Source organism: Hydra vulgaris, chromosome 03 (genome assembly GCF_038396675.1).
Source record: "Hydra vulgaris chromosome 03, alternate assembly HydraT2T_AEP".
In the NCBI taxonomy this organism is placed as follows: domain Eukaryota; kingdom Metazoa; phylum Cnidaria; class Hydrozoa; order Anthoathecata; family Hydridae; genus Hydra; species Hydra vulgaris.
Genome location: NC_088922.1, coordinates 61,562,928 through 61,581,852, shown reverse-complemented (window position 1 = coordinate 61,581,852; position 18,925 = coordinate 61,562,928). Strand labels below are relative to the sequence as shown.

The following is an 18,925-nucleotide window of genomic DNA, read 5'->3' as shown; positions in this document are numbered from 1 at the left end:
TGATGAGGTTTTACAAATTTGGTTTATTGCCAATGTTTCAACAACACAAAAAAGGAATGCTATTGCTAAACTAAAAGTATTGTATAACTCTTATGTTAAAATAGGAAAGAACAAGCCTCAGAGAACTGAAAAACCATTAAAATTGGAAATTGATTGGATAAATAAGTTGAGTAAGCTATTTGATGTGGCAGACTTATAAAAATTTAACAGGATATAATGTTTCTAAAAGACCAAAGAGAAAAAAGGAAAATGGTAACAGGTACAGAAGATTTAGAATTTATAGAACGTGAAAAAAAAAACAGTGTATCGACATTTCCAAGAAGAACATCGCAAAAAAAAGGCAACTGAAGTGAAAAAATATATCAAGACAGGATCGGTTGAAAAAAAATTCAGATTCAGAATATGAAGAAACTGATGATAAGGAGCCTTTATTTAGCAAGTATCACCAGCAAAAGTCTAAAAAGATCGTTACATTAGAAAACCACCCTATTGAAACTCAAACTGAACAAAATAAAAAATTAGCACCCAAACCACATAATGTTATTGATAGTTCATTATTTATTGCTAGTCTTGATCGTACAAAAACTACATCGGCCAGTTCTCAAAGCTGTTGGGATTGACATAAAAGATATAACTCTATCTGCAAGTTCAATATACAGAGCTCATAAAACAATTAGAAAATCTATAGCTTAAAACATTCAAGAAACATTTGTGCCAAATACATTGTTGCCCATTTTGTGCCAAAAACATTGTTGCCCATTTTGACAGTAAAATTCTACCAGACACATATGGAAACCTGGCTGACAGGATGGCAATTATTATATCAGATTTAAATGTTGAAAAACTATTGGTCTTTCCTAAACTTTTCATGGGTACTGGTGAGCTTATGGGAAACTCGGTTGTTGAAGTGTTGGAAAAATGGAAAGATGTTCCAGATTGGCTGGCAGGTCTTTGTTTTGACACAACAAGTTCCAACACTGGTGTTCACACCGGTGCGATTACTGTCATTCAGCAGGCATATGATAAACGTTTACTTTTAGTATGCGGGCATCATATCCTTGAAATTATTTTGGCTGCAGTACTTGACCAGTTTTTCCAGTCTTCAGGATCACAGATTGGAATATTTCGTCGGTTCAAGGAACACTGGAAACTTATTGACACTACCCAATATAGTACAATTGAGACTTCTGACATTGAAGTCAAATCGGAACTCACAGTTGGTGAATGTGTATGGCTAAACCAAAATAAGAAAAATGTCGGGATATCTTAGGAATTAACTCTCCGATAAAAATAAACCACGAAAAGATTACCTGGAGCTAATCTAACTGACCCATATCACATTGGTCGAAAATTATGATATGACTTATTTCAGTCCTCCAGGTGCTTATCGTCGTGCCAGGTTGATGGCAAAAGGAATATACTGTCTTAAAATCTATTTGTTCCATAGACAATTCAAACTTACAGCATACGAACTACAAGGTCTTTGTCGTATCTGTCTTTTAATTATTACGATTTATGCGAAAATCTGGCTTAAAGCTCCAAACAGTTCTGATGCTCCATACAATGACCTTTGTCTACTCAAACTCTCGAGTCTTATCTTGCTGTAGACAAAAAAGTAGCAGATATTGCAATTAAAAAAATGAGAGGATTATTTGAGCGAAGATTTGATTGGACTTGCATTATTTTCTGACTTGGTTCCAAATAGTGAGAAAGAGGCTATGATTGTTGTTCTGAAGAAACCACCAATGAAAACTGATCTCAGAAGAGTTGATTCAAAATTAGTTGACAACTTTCAGGAAAAGACTTTGTCAGATTTTGTTACTCAAAGATCAATGAATCTGTTCACTGCACTTAAAATTGAACCTATTTTTTTTACTTATAATCCAGCTGCATGGGTTTTCTGTCCTGTCTATCTCACTGCCAAGCATAAAATAGCAAACCTGAGAGTCACCAATGACTGTGCTAAGCGTGCTGTTAAGTTAGCAACAGACTTCAATAATGTGCTAACACTTGATGAAGCTAAACGGCAATTAATATTTCAGATTGTCGAATATCACAGAAAGCTCATGACCATTCCTTTAAAGAAGAACTTTAAAGCAGAATAGCAAGTGATCATTCATTACTGTTGTAAAAACTTTAATCACACATTGTATAACACACTTATTAAATATGTTGTAACATTTATATTCAATCAACCTAATGGGATAAGAATTTTTACTGTTTTCTCACCATTTATTTTACAATTTTGAATCTCTTGAGCAGTCACTAAAACACATTGTTTAAGCATACAATTTTTAACTTATTTTCCTGACCACAAACCACATCAAATTAGAGGGTAGCCCAATTAAAATTCAAAAATTATTTTTTATATACTATTTTGAAATGGTCTAGTGTACATACATCAACTGATAAAATAGGTAGAACATGCAGGAAATGTACATACATCAACTGACTTAAATACGTAAAACATGCAGGGAGTGTATATACATTGACTGATTAAATAGGTAGAACATTTAGAGAGTGTTCATACATCGACTAACTAAATCGGTAGAACATGCAGGGAGTGTTCATACATTGTCTGACTAAATAGGTAGAACATGCAGGGTGTGTACATTCATCGACTAAGAGTTTCGGTTTGGGTTAGGCAATAAGTTAAAAATGTAGTTTGTTCAAAAGTGTTTAAAAATCTAGGCATACACTTATTTTGTTATATTTCGGTTATCAATTTACATAACACTTCATATGTCGGAATAGGTTTTTGATTTATCATCTACTAAGACTATAAATGCTATGTAATGTCTAAATAGTGTAATTTATTAACTGTAGGTCATTTTTAGGTTACATACCTATATTGTAATCAAAGGTTTTTTTTTACTTTATTAACAATCATTGGTTTATCCTTCTTTTAACAGTGGAAAAATACAAAGATTTGCATTTTTTTCATTGTAAATTATGTTTTTTCCTAATAAGTAAAATGATGTCTTTTATCACCCATGATAATCACTCATGATGATCACTCATGATGATCACTCATGATGATCACTCATGATGATCACCCATGATGATTAATACTTGTAAAGAAGTTTATTATGCTTTTAAAATCAGTTTTTCATTAAAAAATTTCACTTTATTTCTTCAACTATTCTATTTTAAAGAAAAAAATCAAAACATATTATAAAGTTAAACAAAATTTTAATATAAATATTAAATTCATGATATATTTAATAATACAAAATTACTCAACAATACTCATACTTGCTGGTTCACATTTGCCTATTGTGTTGATGAAAATTAAATCTAAAATTAAAATTAAAAAATATTTATTTGATGTTTGATAGTGAGTTTATATTTATTTGACTGAAATGTCAGACTCTTTTTCAATTAAGCTTTTTAAACCAACTTTTATAAGTAAAAAAAGGGAAAAATTGAAATTACTAATTATAATTAGATTTTTGAAATCTTTTTTATCTGCATATTTTCTTATGATTTTAAATCCTTCAGTTACACTGACATCAAATGGAATGCAGAATGCAATCCATTCAATTCAAACTTGAAAACAAATCAAGTTTTATCAATAGTGTGAATGATTGTTATTTTATACATGTTATAAAAATACCAAAGATCCATCTACAATCGGTCTAATATTTACTGAAATGCAAGAACGAATATCAGAGAAACTGCAATACTACAGAAACTAGAAAAATTAAATATTCTCAAATCAATAGGAATTGATGACGTAAGTCGATACGTTCTTAAAAACTGTGCAACATCATTTTGTATTCCACTAAAAATAACTTTCATTTAAAGTTTTAAATCAAGTTCATTACCAATGGAGTCAGGCAATGTTACTTTACTAGCCAGGCAAATGTTACGTTACTACACAAAAACAGTAGTCAAATTGTTGCAAGTAATTAGAAGCCAATTTCACTCACATCGGCCATAAGTAAATTAATGGAAAGAATAATCTGTGACTCCATGATGAAACATCTATTAACAAGTAATCTTATTATGCAACAGCATGATTTCGTGCCAAAAAAGAGTTGTGTCTATAATTTTCTAGAGTGTCAAGACTTTGTTAGTACAGCTTTGCATAACAAACATCCAGTCGACATTTTATTTACTGATTTCACAAAAGCATCCACACCGACCATTTTAATAATTTCGCTTTATTTCAATAACTTTTAAGAAAGAGCAAAATTGTTGTTTTGAGTTAACAATTAATGTTCAATACTTTATTACCCCCTGTTAATTTTAAAGAAAATAAAAGTTTGCATGTAAATTTTCTATAAGAAAGTTGTTTAATGCGCAGTCTTAACGAATTACTAAGCACATTAATAACTTGTGTATCTCTATCATGACATGTGCATAAATTTTTAATAGTGTTTTTATGTTTTTAGAAATTTTAAAAAGCTTTTTAAAAAACTCTCTCCCTTTCATTTGTTATAGTATATAGTATCTCTATATATGTTGAGTATATAATATCTATAGGCCTTTAAAAAAAATGTTTTTTAAAGGCTTACATTTTTTTCTGTCTAGAAAATTGGAAAAGATGAAAAAAAAAAAATTAAGTGTGTATACAAAAGGATTTGAACCCATGCACTTCAAATATTTTGGCATGCTATAATATCTTTTAACATTATTTAATAATCTGCAACTCTATATTAAAAAAAAAAGATGTGCGGAGAGCTTTTGCCCTAAATTTAATTTAATCCTATGTGCCTAATGAGATGTGGGACCTCTATTTCCTCTGCAATATGCTAAAAAAGCATTGCAAGATATATCTGAAATAGAAAAAAAATTAAAAAATTTAAGTTATGGCATAATAAAAGAAGTAAAATTGTATAAACACTACAAACCAATTTACCTCTTGCTGATCTTTTTCTAGAGCATTGTTAAAAACAGTCAAAATCTGTAATAGTCATTTACTGAAAAGACAATTAGCTATTACATGAATTAACAAAAACATAAGAGCTATCGGTGTAAACAAATTTTGTAATTCAATCAGAAAATAAAATTATTCTTACCTTGATTTCGACAAACTAATTTCTTTTCAAACTATTAGCTGATAATCAACATAGTAAATTTTAAATAATTAAAGTTTACAAAGTTAAAACTATATTTTAGCAGTAGACAAAGCAAACTAATGGTAGTTGGTAGAGCACCCAAGTTAACTAAAGAACTAAAATAACAACTAAATTTAAAATATTTCCAGTTAAACATGACAAATAACTCTACTATCATCAGATAATAAAGGTAAAATTATAAAAACAAACAATAAAATAAATAAAAAGGATATAGTAAAATGTTAACTTCTTTTTAAAAAAGATCCTTTTAATAAAAAAAAAATAATGTTTTCATGAATAGATAAGGACACATCAATTAAAAACATAGACGGGGAAAAAGTTCTTTCACAAATTTATTGTTGGTGCTTATTAGTTATCCCCTAATTCAGTATTGTTGATTATTATGAAAATTATGAAATGCAATTTAAAGTAATCATAAAATCTAAACTGACAATAAACTATTTTTCTGACATGGAAGAATCATAAACACCGTCACAGCAACAAATTATTTTAATATTTTGCATGTTCTGCTGACTGAAATTTTGATGGTTTTTAGTGTAGAAACAGAATGTACACCTTTTCAACAACAATTTTTTATAAACATAACATTATATTAAAAAAAGAAGAAACAAAATTGGTCTTTGTTTACAAACAAAATTAAAAAAAAAGGTTAATAAAAATATACATATTAAACTATAAACATTTAATTACACCTTCGTTTTGAAGATGTAGTTAAGTATTTTCCCCTTCTCACTTGAACTCCACCTACTTTCGGCAAGGGTTATCTCTTCCCCTTTAATGAAGGGAAATCTTTTCCCGTTCCAATCTTAATAGCGTACAAACATTTATAAGAATAACCTAAAAATAAAAAAAGTAACAATTGAGAGAGCTGAATGATATTTTAGTTTTATACTTATTTATAAAACCTAATCTTTTATTTACCAGTTACAGATAAGGGTGGTGCAGCAGCTATTGTTGCTGGGATTGCTACAACTTTATTGGCTGTAATAAATACCAAAAACATACAGGTAATGAAAATGAAAATTAAAAACAATTTAAAGCAATCTAATTGTAAAGTATCTCATAAACTAATTGTAAAGTATCTCATAAAATAGAATAATACAATCATATTAAAGAAAATAATAAATTTTTTTTTAATCAGTTTTAAAGATGAAGATAAATTTGAAATTAAAACCAACAATGTGATAAGCTGTGGTACTAAAATTAAAATAACAAACAAAATATTGTTGTTCAATTTTAAACATTAGTACAAAAAATTTGTTGAATTAGAAAAAATGTAAAAAAAGCAAATGTAAGTTTTTTAAGAAGTAAATTGTAATGATTCTTTAAATGAATTGAAATTTATAAAAGCTAACCTGAATATCGCCACCAGACAAAAACACTGTACTAAATTAATAGATTCACGATTGAATATCTAACCATAAAATTATTCAAAACCAATAGAAAATAAAAATATCTTACATTTAAATTAGGGTCATCTTAAAAAATAAGGTCATCTTTAAAAATAAGGTCATCTTTAAAAATAAGGTCATCTTTAAAAATAAGGTCATCTTTAAAAATAAGGTCATCTTTTAAAATAAGGTCATCTTTAGCTTCTATAAAACTACCAGCCTGTCAAGACAGAATTTCAATGCATCACCTTTAAAACAGAGCATGTTTTGTTAAGTAAAACATCAAAAAATTAAACTTCAGTAATTTTAAAAACAGGTCAAAAAGTTAAAAAGATAAAAAAAAATACTTACTATTTATCTAACTTTAAAAATAGATTAAAAAGTTTAAAAGATTAAAAAAAATACATACTATTTATAAAAAAAAGTATATTCAATAATTATATTATTTATGATCATGATAATAGAAGATTCAAAGATATTTCAGAAATCTATAAAAGTAAAGTAGGAAATACAAAATATTTACGGCGTGGGCATCTGCAATATCTCATGTATTATAAGTTTTAGGCATCCGAGTTAACTCTTCCAATATTATACGAAGTATAATAATATTTTGATGGTTATCTAAATTCCGTCATTGTTGCGGACTCGGTGTACCGGAGGCGTGGTAAAATAGCCGTAAAACTTTAAATTTTCTTATTACCTTAATATTATGTATTTTTACCTTTTTATTTTTTTTAAACGTTATAAATTTAATCAAATAGTTTACAATAAATAAAAAATTAGAATTTTTAATTATATTTTTTATAAAAACATATTTTTTAAATCCCCTTACTGTTTAAAAAAAGTTTATTTATAAATGACCTTCTTTGTCAGCTTTTCCACATAACAAAAGTATATGCCAATTTAAAACTCTTAAAAATAGTAAAACTCTTGCTGAACTAGACAAAATCAAGACTATAAGAAATGAATTACAAAATGATATAAATAAAGTAGCCAAATGGTGAAAAAAGTTCAATGAAGAGTGACTTGATCAAGAAGCCTCTTACATCTAAGTTATGAATTACAATTAAAGTTTAATATTAAAACGTTAGAAACAAGTAGGTTAAAGAGATTTAATCAAGTGGTTCTAAGTTGTACACGATTTAATACAAGTTAAATGGTGTACATTAGGGTGGAGCGATTTTGAAAATTTTTGAAATTTAATTTGCCTGAGCAGCAAATCAATATCTTTTGGTGAAAAAAGAACCTTACTCTTTTTTTATTTAGTTTAGATGAGTTCTTGAGGTTCCTCTTTGGATTCTAAATTTTTGATGGGTCCTAATATTGTTTAAATTTTTTTTTTCTAAACTATATCAACTTGATACTTAAAAGAAGCAAAATAATATGCTGATTTTGAAAATAATATTTGTTTTTATTTAAAAATTAAAATTAAAAAAGTAGAGTTGCTTTTTTCATTAAAAACCCCCGTCCTCAACAAAACAGGGGTTTTAAGGTATATTTTTGCAAGTATTTTTTTTACTAAAAAATTTTTTAAATAAAATTATTATTTATGAAACAAGCATTTTTTTCTGCTTTTTTTGAGTCCAAGGTTGATATGGTTTAGAAAAAACCACTAGGACCTGTCAAAAATTCCAAAGAGGACCCTCAAGATCTCATCAAAATCAAAAAATATTTTTTTACTTTTATCTTATAATTAATAGACATTGATTCGTGTCTCAGTAATATTGGTTTATAAACTCTTTTTTTTTTGCTATGAAAATCGCTCCACCCTAGTGTACATGTACGTCAAAAATAATGATAAAACCTGAAGAGTTATTTGAACAATCTTCATACAGAAGAAATCCCATTTGATTCAAAAATGAATTAATAAAAGAATATTGTCCATTAAGAGAGAATTTTATTCTTAATAGATTAGTCACTGTATAGAGTTGTCTTCCTTCATCTATCGTGCTATCTACATCCATGAAAGTGTACAAAAAATGATTATACAAATATAATAAAAGCGAACATTGAGTTCCCGGTTGATATAAAGTGTGCTTATTACTCACGTTTAACACTATAAAATTAACAATTTCTGTTTTAAATTGTTTAAATTGTTATTTTTTTCATTTTCAGCAATAAATAGTTATTATTATTAATTTCCAAAGATGCCGTACCAAAATTAATTTGTTATATTTAGAGCACTATTCAATCTGTTGCTTTTTTTTAAATCAAGTCATGAAAGACTTTTTCAAAACTAGGAAGCTATTAGAGTTTTGTTTTGTAGACTTAAATCAGCCAAAACAAACTACCAGAGTTCCTAGCATGTCAAGAGATTATATTTTCAATTGTCTCACATTTTCAATCTTTGTTACTTAGTTTCTGATTTTAGAGTAAATAAATAATAGTGACAATAAAGTATATGATATAATAGTGATAATAAAATATATGATATAATATTGACAATAATATGAGTATATATTTTTTTAAATTGTGTTTTAAAAACAGATTTTATAAAGCCAGCTTTTTTTTTATTTTAAATTCTGGTGAATACAGAAAAATATTATAAAAGTTCTGTTTTTTTCTTTAATTTTCAGAAAACAAAAAGTGTGTATAACTTCTTTTTTTTTTTTAAAGAAATGTCATTCATGCATTAGCATCTCGAAGTAGCTATATCCCATTTCGAAATGCACCTCTAACAAGAATATTACAAGAAAGTCTTGCTCGAAATAGCAAAGCTGCAATTATGGTAGGCTTTTAGTTATTTACAGAATTATTTATTAGTATTATATCCTAGAGAAAAACCTTGAGCAAAACATAAGTACAAGATCTGCAAACAGCAGACTTATAATGGTAGCTATTGTTAACTGCAATAATAATGTCTATTGTACTTTTTTTTAAGCTGTCCTTTAAACTACTTTTTTGAATTGTCGAATCATCTAATTATTTCATTAATCAATAACTCTGTTGGTGAAAAAGTTGTTTTTGCAGTTTTTGACAATTTCACAACAGCTTTGTAAGCACATTTTGTTGCATTTCAGAGTCTGTTGATGTTAAGGCATAAGTTGTTTGTTTGGTAAGATATACTGTAACTAAATTTAAGGTTGCTATACCCTAAATGCTTAACTCTACATTTATCAACATTAGTTTCATAAGACATTTTCTGTCCAGTTGAAGATTGCATTTATTTTTTATTTTTAATTTTTGTGAGTCTTCTTCATTTGATAATTAGGCTATAAACTTGCTGTTGTCAGCATGAACATTACCCTGTGGTATTCCACTAGTAACCTTAGTCCAATTCAAAATGCTTTTTCAAAGCATAACATGTTGTTGCCTGTTTGCTAGAATGTTTAGTATCCACTTTAGTAATTTTCCATTTATGTCATATGCTTGTAATTTTCGAGCAAGTCTTAGATGATGTTGATTGCCTTGGCAAAATCTAGAAAAACTACATCAGTTCACTGTTTTTTTGAAAGTGTTGTTGTGACTGGTTTGTTTCCAGTAAATTGGCAATGAAACCTTTATTGCAAACAAATGTTGTACTTTGATTATGAGTTTGTTCAAGTTAAGATGATTCATTATGTCTTTGAAAATTTGCTCCTAAAGTTTATATAAAATTGAAGTCAAGGAAACTGGGCAAAAGTTTTCTGGGTTGTTGCAAATGCCACTTATATATATTGGTACAACATTGGCTAATATCCACATGTCAGGGATAATTCCATCATAAAGCCTAAAAATATCATAGTGACTTGGAAAACTCTATATGGCATGTCTTTAGTATCCAAGGTTAAACTCCATTTACCTCTGGAGTTTTATTGTCTAAGCTTAGTAAACCTTTACTAATATTTTTAATACTTAGTAAGGGAATCCTAACATTTGCTGGTGTGGAAGTCTCAAAATGTGGTGCCTAAACTTTATTTAACTCCTCTACAAAGTAAATGACATTTAAAAGTCTACATTTAAAATGATAATTAAAAATGTTGCTAATATTTGTTCCAGAGTTAGATACTATGCCATCTGCATTAGTTGTAGAGTTTATTGACTTTGATGCTGCATGCTTCAGTTTCACATATCCATTTAATCATTTTTTATTTGACCTGTCATGTACAATATTTTTCTCATACATACATCTAATACAGATTTTTTTTTCTCTTTTAAATTCTTTCCACTGCTTTATAATGTTGGTAATTGAAACTATATTTGAAACTATATTTGAACTCTGCCAACAATACTTATTCTAGAAAATACCTTTAATTTAACTTGGCTTGAGGCTAGAACAATTAAAAGTTTTACTGCAATTTTACATGCTTTTTTACCATTGTAAGTATCACTTGATTTGGGTGGAAGTCTATAAATGCAACCAAATAAAATTATTTCTTTATTAAATCTGATTCCACGCCTAACCTGCTCGAACTTTGTGCTACATTATGTTGGTAATCTTGTAAGTTTCAAGTTCTTCTGACACATAAATAGCTCCACCATAACTCCAGATTTTTGTGGAATAGTTTGTAGTTTATTTGATAAATGAATTTTTGTTGAACCAGGTTTCAACAATAGTTATGATGTTTGGGTTTAATATTTTTGCAGTAGTGTTTAATGATGCCATATTGTGGTTAAGTGAGATGGCATGAGTGTAATAACATGTTGATTTGATTTAAAGGGTCTTGGACACATCAATGCACCAGAGTTTGATTATTTCTTAAAGTTGAATCATTGTCTGGTTGAAATTTTTGTTTTATTGTTTGAGTATTTATAATTTTGGTTTTGATGTTTAAAATTGATAATGCTTTTATAACATTTTATAGCAATGGATTTTATGGTAGTCTGATCTTCAGTAACCGAAAGAGATAACCTAAAAACACTACTTTTTTTGACTTCGTTTTCAGTTGCTTCAGCAAGCCATTTTTTTTTTAATGATAATTTTTGTGTGAGGGTTACCACTTTTTTCAGTGGATTACCTCCTGATTGTGAGTTTTTCAACTTTATTATTAGTTACCTTATTACAGAGTGACTTCAGTTTCAGTATGTTTTTCCAATTTTTATTAATGTGTTGATAAGTTTTAATTCATATTAATGTTTAAATTGATTAAATCAATGCATTATATTTATTATATTAAATATCATTATATTAAGTACCTATTAAGGGATCATCCATAAAGTACATATCCTCCAACTCCCTAAAAGTACCTATGCTTTTAACCTACCTACCCTACATTTTTTGATATTTTTTTAAATTAAGTATCTCCTTACTTTTAAAATTGATCCCTGCCCCCCATCTCATATACGTCATTTTTATCTTATAATTTTTTTTACATTTTTAATCTGTTTTCAGTCATTTTTATGTAGGCATCTTTTTTAAAAAAAGACTTTTAAACACAGTTAAAATTAAAAAAAAGTAAATTTTTTTATGATCATTATCTTTTTACAATTATTTGTGTAATTAAAGAAATTATGATGTTTAGTTAAAAAATGTTTTTTATATTTTGTTGATTTAAAGATTTGTGTCTCGCCATCTCTACTCAACACTAAAGAAACAAAATTTTCTTTGAATTTTGGAAGGCGAGCAATGAATGTAGTCAATGTATCTTCATCAACATATATTGTAAGAGCTTTAGAATAGACTATATATTATTTTGGTATTTTATTTTTACTTTCTGCATTTTTTATATATATATTTTAAATTTTTTTCTTAAATTCAGTAACTCTTGGGCTGATGAACCTATATTATAAAATTGCATTTATTTTGAAGTAACACACTTTTGTTTTATTTTAGGAAGATTTTCATATGGTAAACAATATACAGAAAAGAAAGGTCTTAAATGATAAGTTATTAATTTTTGTAAACAGATGTTTTGTTTTAAATTTTAACAAATACATTTACTGCAAGGCTTAGTGCAATTGGATTGGCTATAAGTTTTATAAGTTGACTGCGAGACTTTTTTTATCACAAGTGGACTACAACTATAAGTTAGCTGATAGGTTAAGTGAGAGAATTTTTTTTACTATATGTCAACTACAGCTATAAGTAAAATAGGTTTGCTGAGAGACTTTTTTTTTACCATGTGTCAGCTTTAGCTATAAGTTAGCTAATACATTGATTGAGAAGCTTTTTTTACTATAAGTAGACTACAATTCTAAGTTAGTGAGTTGGTTACAATTTTAATTTTTTTTATTTTATAAAATTTTGGCTAGAGGTTTTTCTTTTACAATTAGGTTTACTGCAAGTTTTTTTTTTTTTACAATTAGGTTGACTACAAAGCTTTAGCAGAACGTCTTCAAAAGGAATTGATTCAACTAGGTATAAATTAACCTTTGTTTAAATTTGTGTTTTGTTAATTGTATGCTATATAATTAATATATATTTGTATGCTAAATATATAGTATAAAAATAAATAGACAAATTAAATAACTTAATTAAAATGTAAATGATAAAATTAGTTAACTCATAAAAATATTTTTACAAAATTTATAATTTTCTTTAAACAGTTAATATATAAGGTTATATATATATAAGTATATATCAGGGCTTTTTGTAAAGAAAATTGCGCAACATGTTATTTTGCGCTTGTAAAACTGAAGTATGTTGTCTTGAGCTGTGTGATGCATGCTCAAGATAATTACTTCAAGAGCAATAATAAGGTTTGAAAATTGGTGAAGACTCATAAAAAGTTTACTATTTATTATACAACATTGTTGACAACTGTTTTGAAGTATCTACAACAATGCATTCAGGACACTGCATCAAGGAATTAACTTTTTATACTTCCCAACTTCTGTATATTGTTTGCGTCTTATCGCAACTTTTTAAAACTATTGATGGTAAAACAAAAGCGCAAGTACTTATAAGTTCTTATTGATTTAGTATTAAGAATATATTGATTGATTTAATAATATTATGCTGTTAATTAATGATATTATGCTGTTAATTAATGATATTATGCTGTTTTTTGTAATTCTTGATTTTTTTAAAAAATTTTTAATAATAAGCTCTTTTTTTTTATTTTTTCTGTTAAAAAATTAGGATTATACAAAAGAAGTTTAATTTATTTTTCCATTTAAGTTTATTAATATATTTTTTTCATCTTATTAATTTATTTTAGAGATTATACACAAAAAATTTAATTTAAGATAAACGAATTTGTTAGTTTTAATTGAAAGACAGAATTTTACTGTTAAATTAAACAAGTTTTATTTTTAACAAGTAATTTTTATTAAGAATATTTTATAAAAAATCAATTAAACATGAATTTTATACTCTCATTATAAGCTGAATGAGCATTGCTTATCATGCCTGTAGGTTTTGAATATACTGTTGATGGGCGTGTTTCATGTAAAGGGAGTAATCACACCCGCTTTATTACATCTGATGTATATACTTATATATATACTAGCATGAGTTACCCGGCGTTGCCCGGGCCAATATTTAAACTGGCTTACCTGATATCTGTACACAAAAATGGGCCCAAAAATGGGCCTAAAAAATCGGCTTAAAAAATGGTCCCCCCTGACCCCGGGGTCAGGGGGGCCCATTTTTGGGCCCCCTTGACCCCGGGGATCGGGGTACGGGGTCAAAACCCAGCTAAGAACCTTCTCCCCCTCGAGGACTACCCTCATGCCAAATTTCATCGAGATCGGTCCGGCGGTTTGGATTTCTATAGAGAACAAACAAACAAACAAACACACACACACACATTGCCCTTTATATATATAGAAGATATATCAAAACTTCTGAGGAAAGGCATGCAGTCACACGTTTTATTTGACCACACATGAGATTTTTTATTTTGAAAACTTGGCCACAGCTCTTTGCGTGTTTTGATAGTTTGCATTTAAAGTCTATAAAGTCTATTAACTTAATAAATTTTAAACCCAAATAAAAAATAACATTTTTTAGACACATTATATTATGTGAATAAAAAAACTTTTCCTAAAGTTAATTTTTCTTTAGTTTAGCTTGTTTTTTTCAGCACATTTTTAAAACACACTAGTTATTAAAACATGTGAAGAGCCAAGTTGTCAAAACAAAAAATTATATTCGTAGTCATATAAGGCATGCAATGGCACATCTATCCTCGGAAAGTTTGATATAAACAGGCTTGGCAGAACGGAGTTTCTTCCTGGGCCTTCCCAGTAAACGTGTGCAGTTTTTTGTTTTGTATGATCACACCCAAGTATTTTATTTTAGACAACTTGGTCATGGCTGTTTGCAAGTTTTATAATATTATTGATTGCAGAAAAAAGTTTCAAAAATAAAAAAAGCAAAACTAACAAAATAGGATATAAAAAGAAATTTAAATAGAAAAAAATAATTTAAATAATTTGTGTACTGTTTTTATTTTTGTTCCTTTAGAGTGGTTGATACTTTCAGCAACAAAATTTTATAAGGTGAAGCAAAAAAAAAAAAAAAAAAGCAATTTAAAAGCATTAAAAAGAATGATTTTCCTTTATTTAACTTTTTTTTTTTAAAGAGGAAAGCGAAAATATAAATCGCAATGTGTTTGTCAAATATATTTGTATAATTTTCATGTAACAAGTATATATTGTCCCTTTATGAAAACATCTATGTAATAGATATGTATACTTTTATTTATACCTTTTTGTATTATATAATTATATTTACGTCCTTCTAATTATAGGGTTTTTTAGCTTATTTGGATAAGGGGTAGACTTCGTAAACGGAATGTTTGAGGAAACCTCTTCTTGAATTTTTTTTGTTTTTTTACACATGCAGAGCTGAATGTTAAAAAGAAACATGTCTCCGTTAAAATATTAGGGATAAAAAATGTACAGGAAAAGAAAAGTAATATGAAACAATTAAGGCTATGTGTAGATGGCATGGTTTAATTGAAGCTTAAAAACTATGTTTATATGTGTGTGCGCCTTACTTAGAAAATACACTGAAAGTGTATTTTCTAAGTTCTACAAGTTCTTAAATGGCATAAGAAATCTGAATGTGATGAGATGTGTATCATTCAGAAACATATACCATAAAGATTTTTTATAAACAAATAAGAAAAGATAAATGGTTACAAAGCAAACATATGACTAGCGGTGTTTAAAAAAAAATATGGACAGTAGTGGGAATTGAACCATAGGCATTCTGTGTATGAAGATAACCCCTTATCCAATTGAGTTAAACGTGCCTATACTTAAATAAATATAGTTATACATAAAAAAATTGTTATATAGTACAAAAAGTTATATATAAAAGTATGCACGTGCATTACATAGATGTTTTCTTATAGGGACAGTGGGTACTTGTTACATTAAAATTTTACAAATATATTTTACAAACAGATGACAGTTTATATTTTTGCCTTCCTCTTTAAAAGAAAAACAAATAAAATATAGGAAAATCATTCTTTTTAATGTTTAAAACTGTTGTTGTTGTTGGCTTTTTTTTGCTTTGGCTTATCGAATTTTGTTGCCAAAAAAAATAACCACTCTGATGAAACAAAAATAAAAACAGTACACATTATTTATATTATTATTATTATTATTATTATTTTCTTTTTAAGTTTATTTTAATTTCCTCATTTGTAAGTTTTGCTTTCTTTGTATTTAAAACTTTTTTCAGCAACACATAATAAAACTTGCAAACGGCTGTGATCAAGTTGTCTAAAATAAAATACTCATGCATGGACATACAAGAGGAAAAACAGCACACGTTTCCTGGGAAGGCTTTTTTCCATCTGGGATTTCATCCAGATTCAAAGGCTTTGAAGGCACCAAAGTTTGATCGATATATACTTTTTTTTTTTTTTTAAATAAAAAGATAAAAGTGTTTATGAGAATAAAATTGTATAAATTAGTAAATTAAACAGTATAAATAAATGAAATAAAAAATATCTCAAAAAACTTTTTTTTTTAATTTATTTAGTGTTTATTCATGTGTTTAACTTTTTATTTTAATCTGCGCTTATGTTTCTGACAAGAACATCTGCCGATAGATAAATATGCTTCTCTTCAAAGAGTGAGTGTCCTTAGTTGACCTCAGGTTTCATATACTGGACCACTTCTGTTTCTCATCCATTTTAACTATATACCTTGTTTACTCAACTATCATTGCAAACTTATAACACTTATAACACTGCTTATAACACCAAGCTTATCACAATCATCAAAGAACCCTTTGACATCCAGCAGTTACAAATCAATATTAAAATAGTAGTCGACTGGGTTAACATATGGTAAGTGTGTTTTAATCTAGAAAAATACAAGTACATTTTTTTCAACAAGCGTTGTTGTTCAACCATTGCACACAGTGCAACTAACTTCAATTGATGATGAACTTAATGATTCTTGCATCTGCTTAACCATAAATGAAGAAACGATCATATTCTTAAAAAGTTGAGTTTGAGCCTAACCTAGGTGTTGTTGTTCACAATTTGAGTTTGAGCCTAACCTAGGTGTTGTTGTTTACAATTTGAGTTTGAGCCTAACCTAGGTGTTGTTGTTCACAATTTGAGTTTGAGCCTAACCTAGGTGTTGTTGTTCACAATTTGAGTTTGAGCCTAACCTAGGTGTTGTTGTTCACAATTTGAGTTTGAGCCTAACCTAGGTGTTGTTGTTCACAATTTGAGTTTGAGCCTAACCTGGTGTTGTTGTTCACAATTTGAGTTTGAGCCTAACCTAGGTGTTGTTGTTCACAATTTGAGTTTGAGCCTAACCTAGGTGTTGTTGTTTACAATTTGAGTTTGAGCCTAACCTAGGTGTTGTTGTTCACAATTTGAGTTTGAGCCTAACCTAGGTGTTGTTGTTCACAATTTGAGTTTGAGCCTAACCTAGGTGTTGTTGTTCACAATTTGAGTTTGAGCCTAACCTAGGTGTTGTTGTTCACAATTTGAGTTTGAGCCTAACCTAGGTGTTGTTGTTCACAATTTGAGTTTGAGCCTAACCTAGGTGTTGTTGTTCACAATTTGAGTTTGAGCCTAACCTAGGTGTTGTTGTTCACAATTTGAGTTTGAGCCTAACCTAGGTGTTGTTGTTCACAATTTGAGTTTGAGCCTAACCTAGGTGTTCACAATTGTTTTCTGTGCAAAGAATAAGTAGCAAAAATAAGTTTCAAACTCATATGCTGTTCTTAGTATTCTAAAATGCAGGTTCAAACATTGGATGCTTGAAATGTTTCACATCCTTTATTGCTCTTTCAAGAAACTTTATTTGAAGTGTTGCTGCAAATGGTTGTTGGGGATTCTTTCCATCAGAAAATATAAATACTCCTAAAGTTGTTCTAACCACAAAACTTGTTCCATTTTTTTAAATTAGGAAAAACAAGGGTTGCTGTTAGCTATCAGTATCCAATCACTCACAAGTTAATGATGTCGAAGTGATCTTATCCATTATTACAGAATTTACCATGGCATGTAAGGTCAAATAGATTGTGTCACCATCACTGGCTTCTGAATTTGTGAAAGCCGTGGTCTTTCAAGTTTTCCACATTGCATTCAAGCACCAGGAGTTTATTTGTAGCTTGCAAAATATATTTATGTTAACCTGCAGCATTCAAATGTAGAATGCACTCCTGATCTCATTTAAGTAACTCTACTGGCTTTGTGTGCAGGCTTAGACAGGCACTGACTTTAATTAACTAATTTAATAATTGACTCTGTAGAAAAAAAAATTTCAGTGAAAAATATAAGAGGTCAGAGCTATGATAATGATGCAAAAAAAAAAAGACGTAAACAATGGTTCATATTCTTAAAACGTTTTATATTCCATGTTGCAGTTAGATCCTTAGATTGAACTATAAAAAACCTAAATAGGTTGTTTTTAGTTAAACCTAAAAACAACCTATTTAGGTTGTGTTTAGGTTGTTAATTTAAATTAACCTTAAATTGCAATGTTTTTTTTCTGCATGAACAAAAAAATATTTAATTTTACAATCTAAGTGTAACACCATGGTGACCATGCCTTAACTGTTAAACCATTAAGTAGTAAAATAAGACTGATTTAAGTATTAAAGATATATGATGAAAACTTGCATGAAAGTTCAAAGGTTTAGAAGAAGATTTAAGTGATAAGAAAGAAGTTTGAAGTATTTTATCTTAAAACTTCTTTAAAAAAGAAGTTTTAAGATAAATATTCCTTGTAGCAGCAAGCTATAAGATAGTTGATGTGGCCGCACTCCCCTTTAAGCAGCAGGCTATAAGATGCAGCAACACTTCTTGCATGTTTTACATTAAAAAAGCAACACTCCGTACATGTTTTACCTATTTGTCAGTGAATGTAGCACACTGCTCGAATGTTTTAAAAATATTATGAAACAATAAAAAAACAAAAACACTAATATTTAAAAAAACTTTCTAGTCCATAATTATTGCAGTTTTTAAAAAAATGATAAAACTTAATGTACTTCCACATTATTTTAATTGTTTTAACTTTTTAACAACATCAAAATGTTGCTTAATTGTTGATGTCACTTAAATGTTGTTAAAGGAGACTTTTTAATCATAAAAGTCTACTTTTTAC

General features: G+C 28.3%; 1 protein-coding gene across 2 annotated transcripts in view; it reads left to right on the top strand.

Annotated features, from left to right (window-relative positions):
- LOC100197441 (uncharacterized) overlaps positions 1-18,925 on the top strand; it is a 91,032-nt gene that overhangs the window by 47,330 nt on the left and 24,777 nt on the right. For both annotated transcript variants that reach the window (XM_065793922.1, XM_065793921.1), the window contains exons 10-13: positions 9,092-9,203; positions 11,952-12,056; positions 12,228-12,266; positions 12,701-12,752. In XM_065793922.1, coding sequence (XP_065649994.1) covers positions 9,092-9,203; positions 11,952-12,056; positions 12,228-12,266; positions 12,701-12,752 — 308 coding nt within the window. The remainder of the gene's footprint in view (positions 1-9,091; positions 9,204-11,951; positions 12,057-12,227; positions 12,267-12,700; positions 12,753-18,925) is intronic.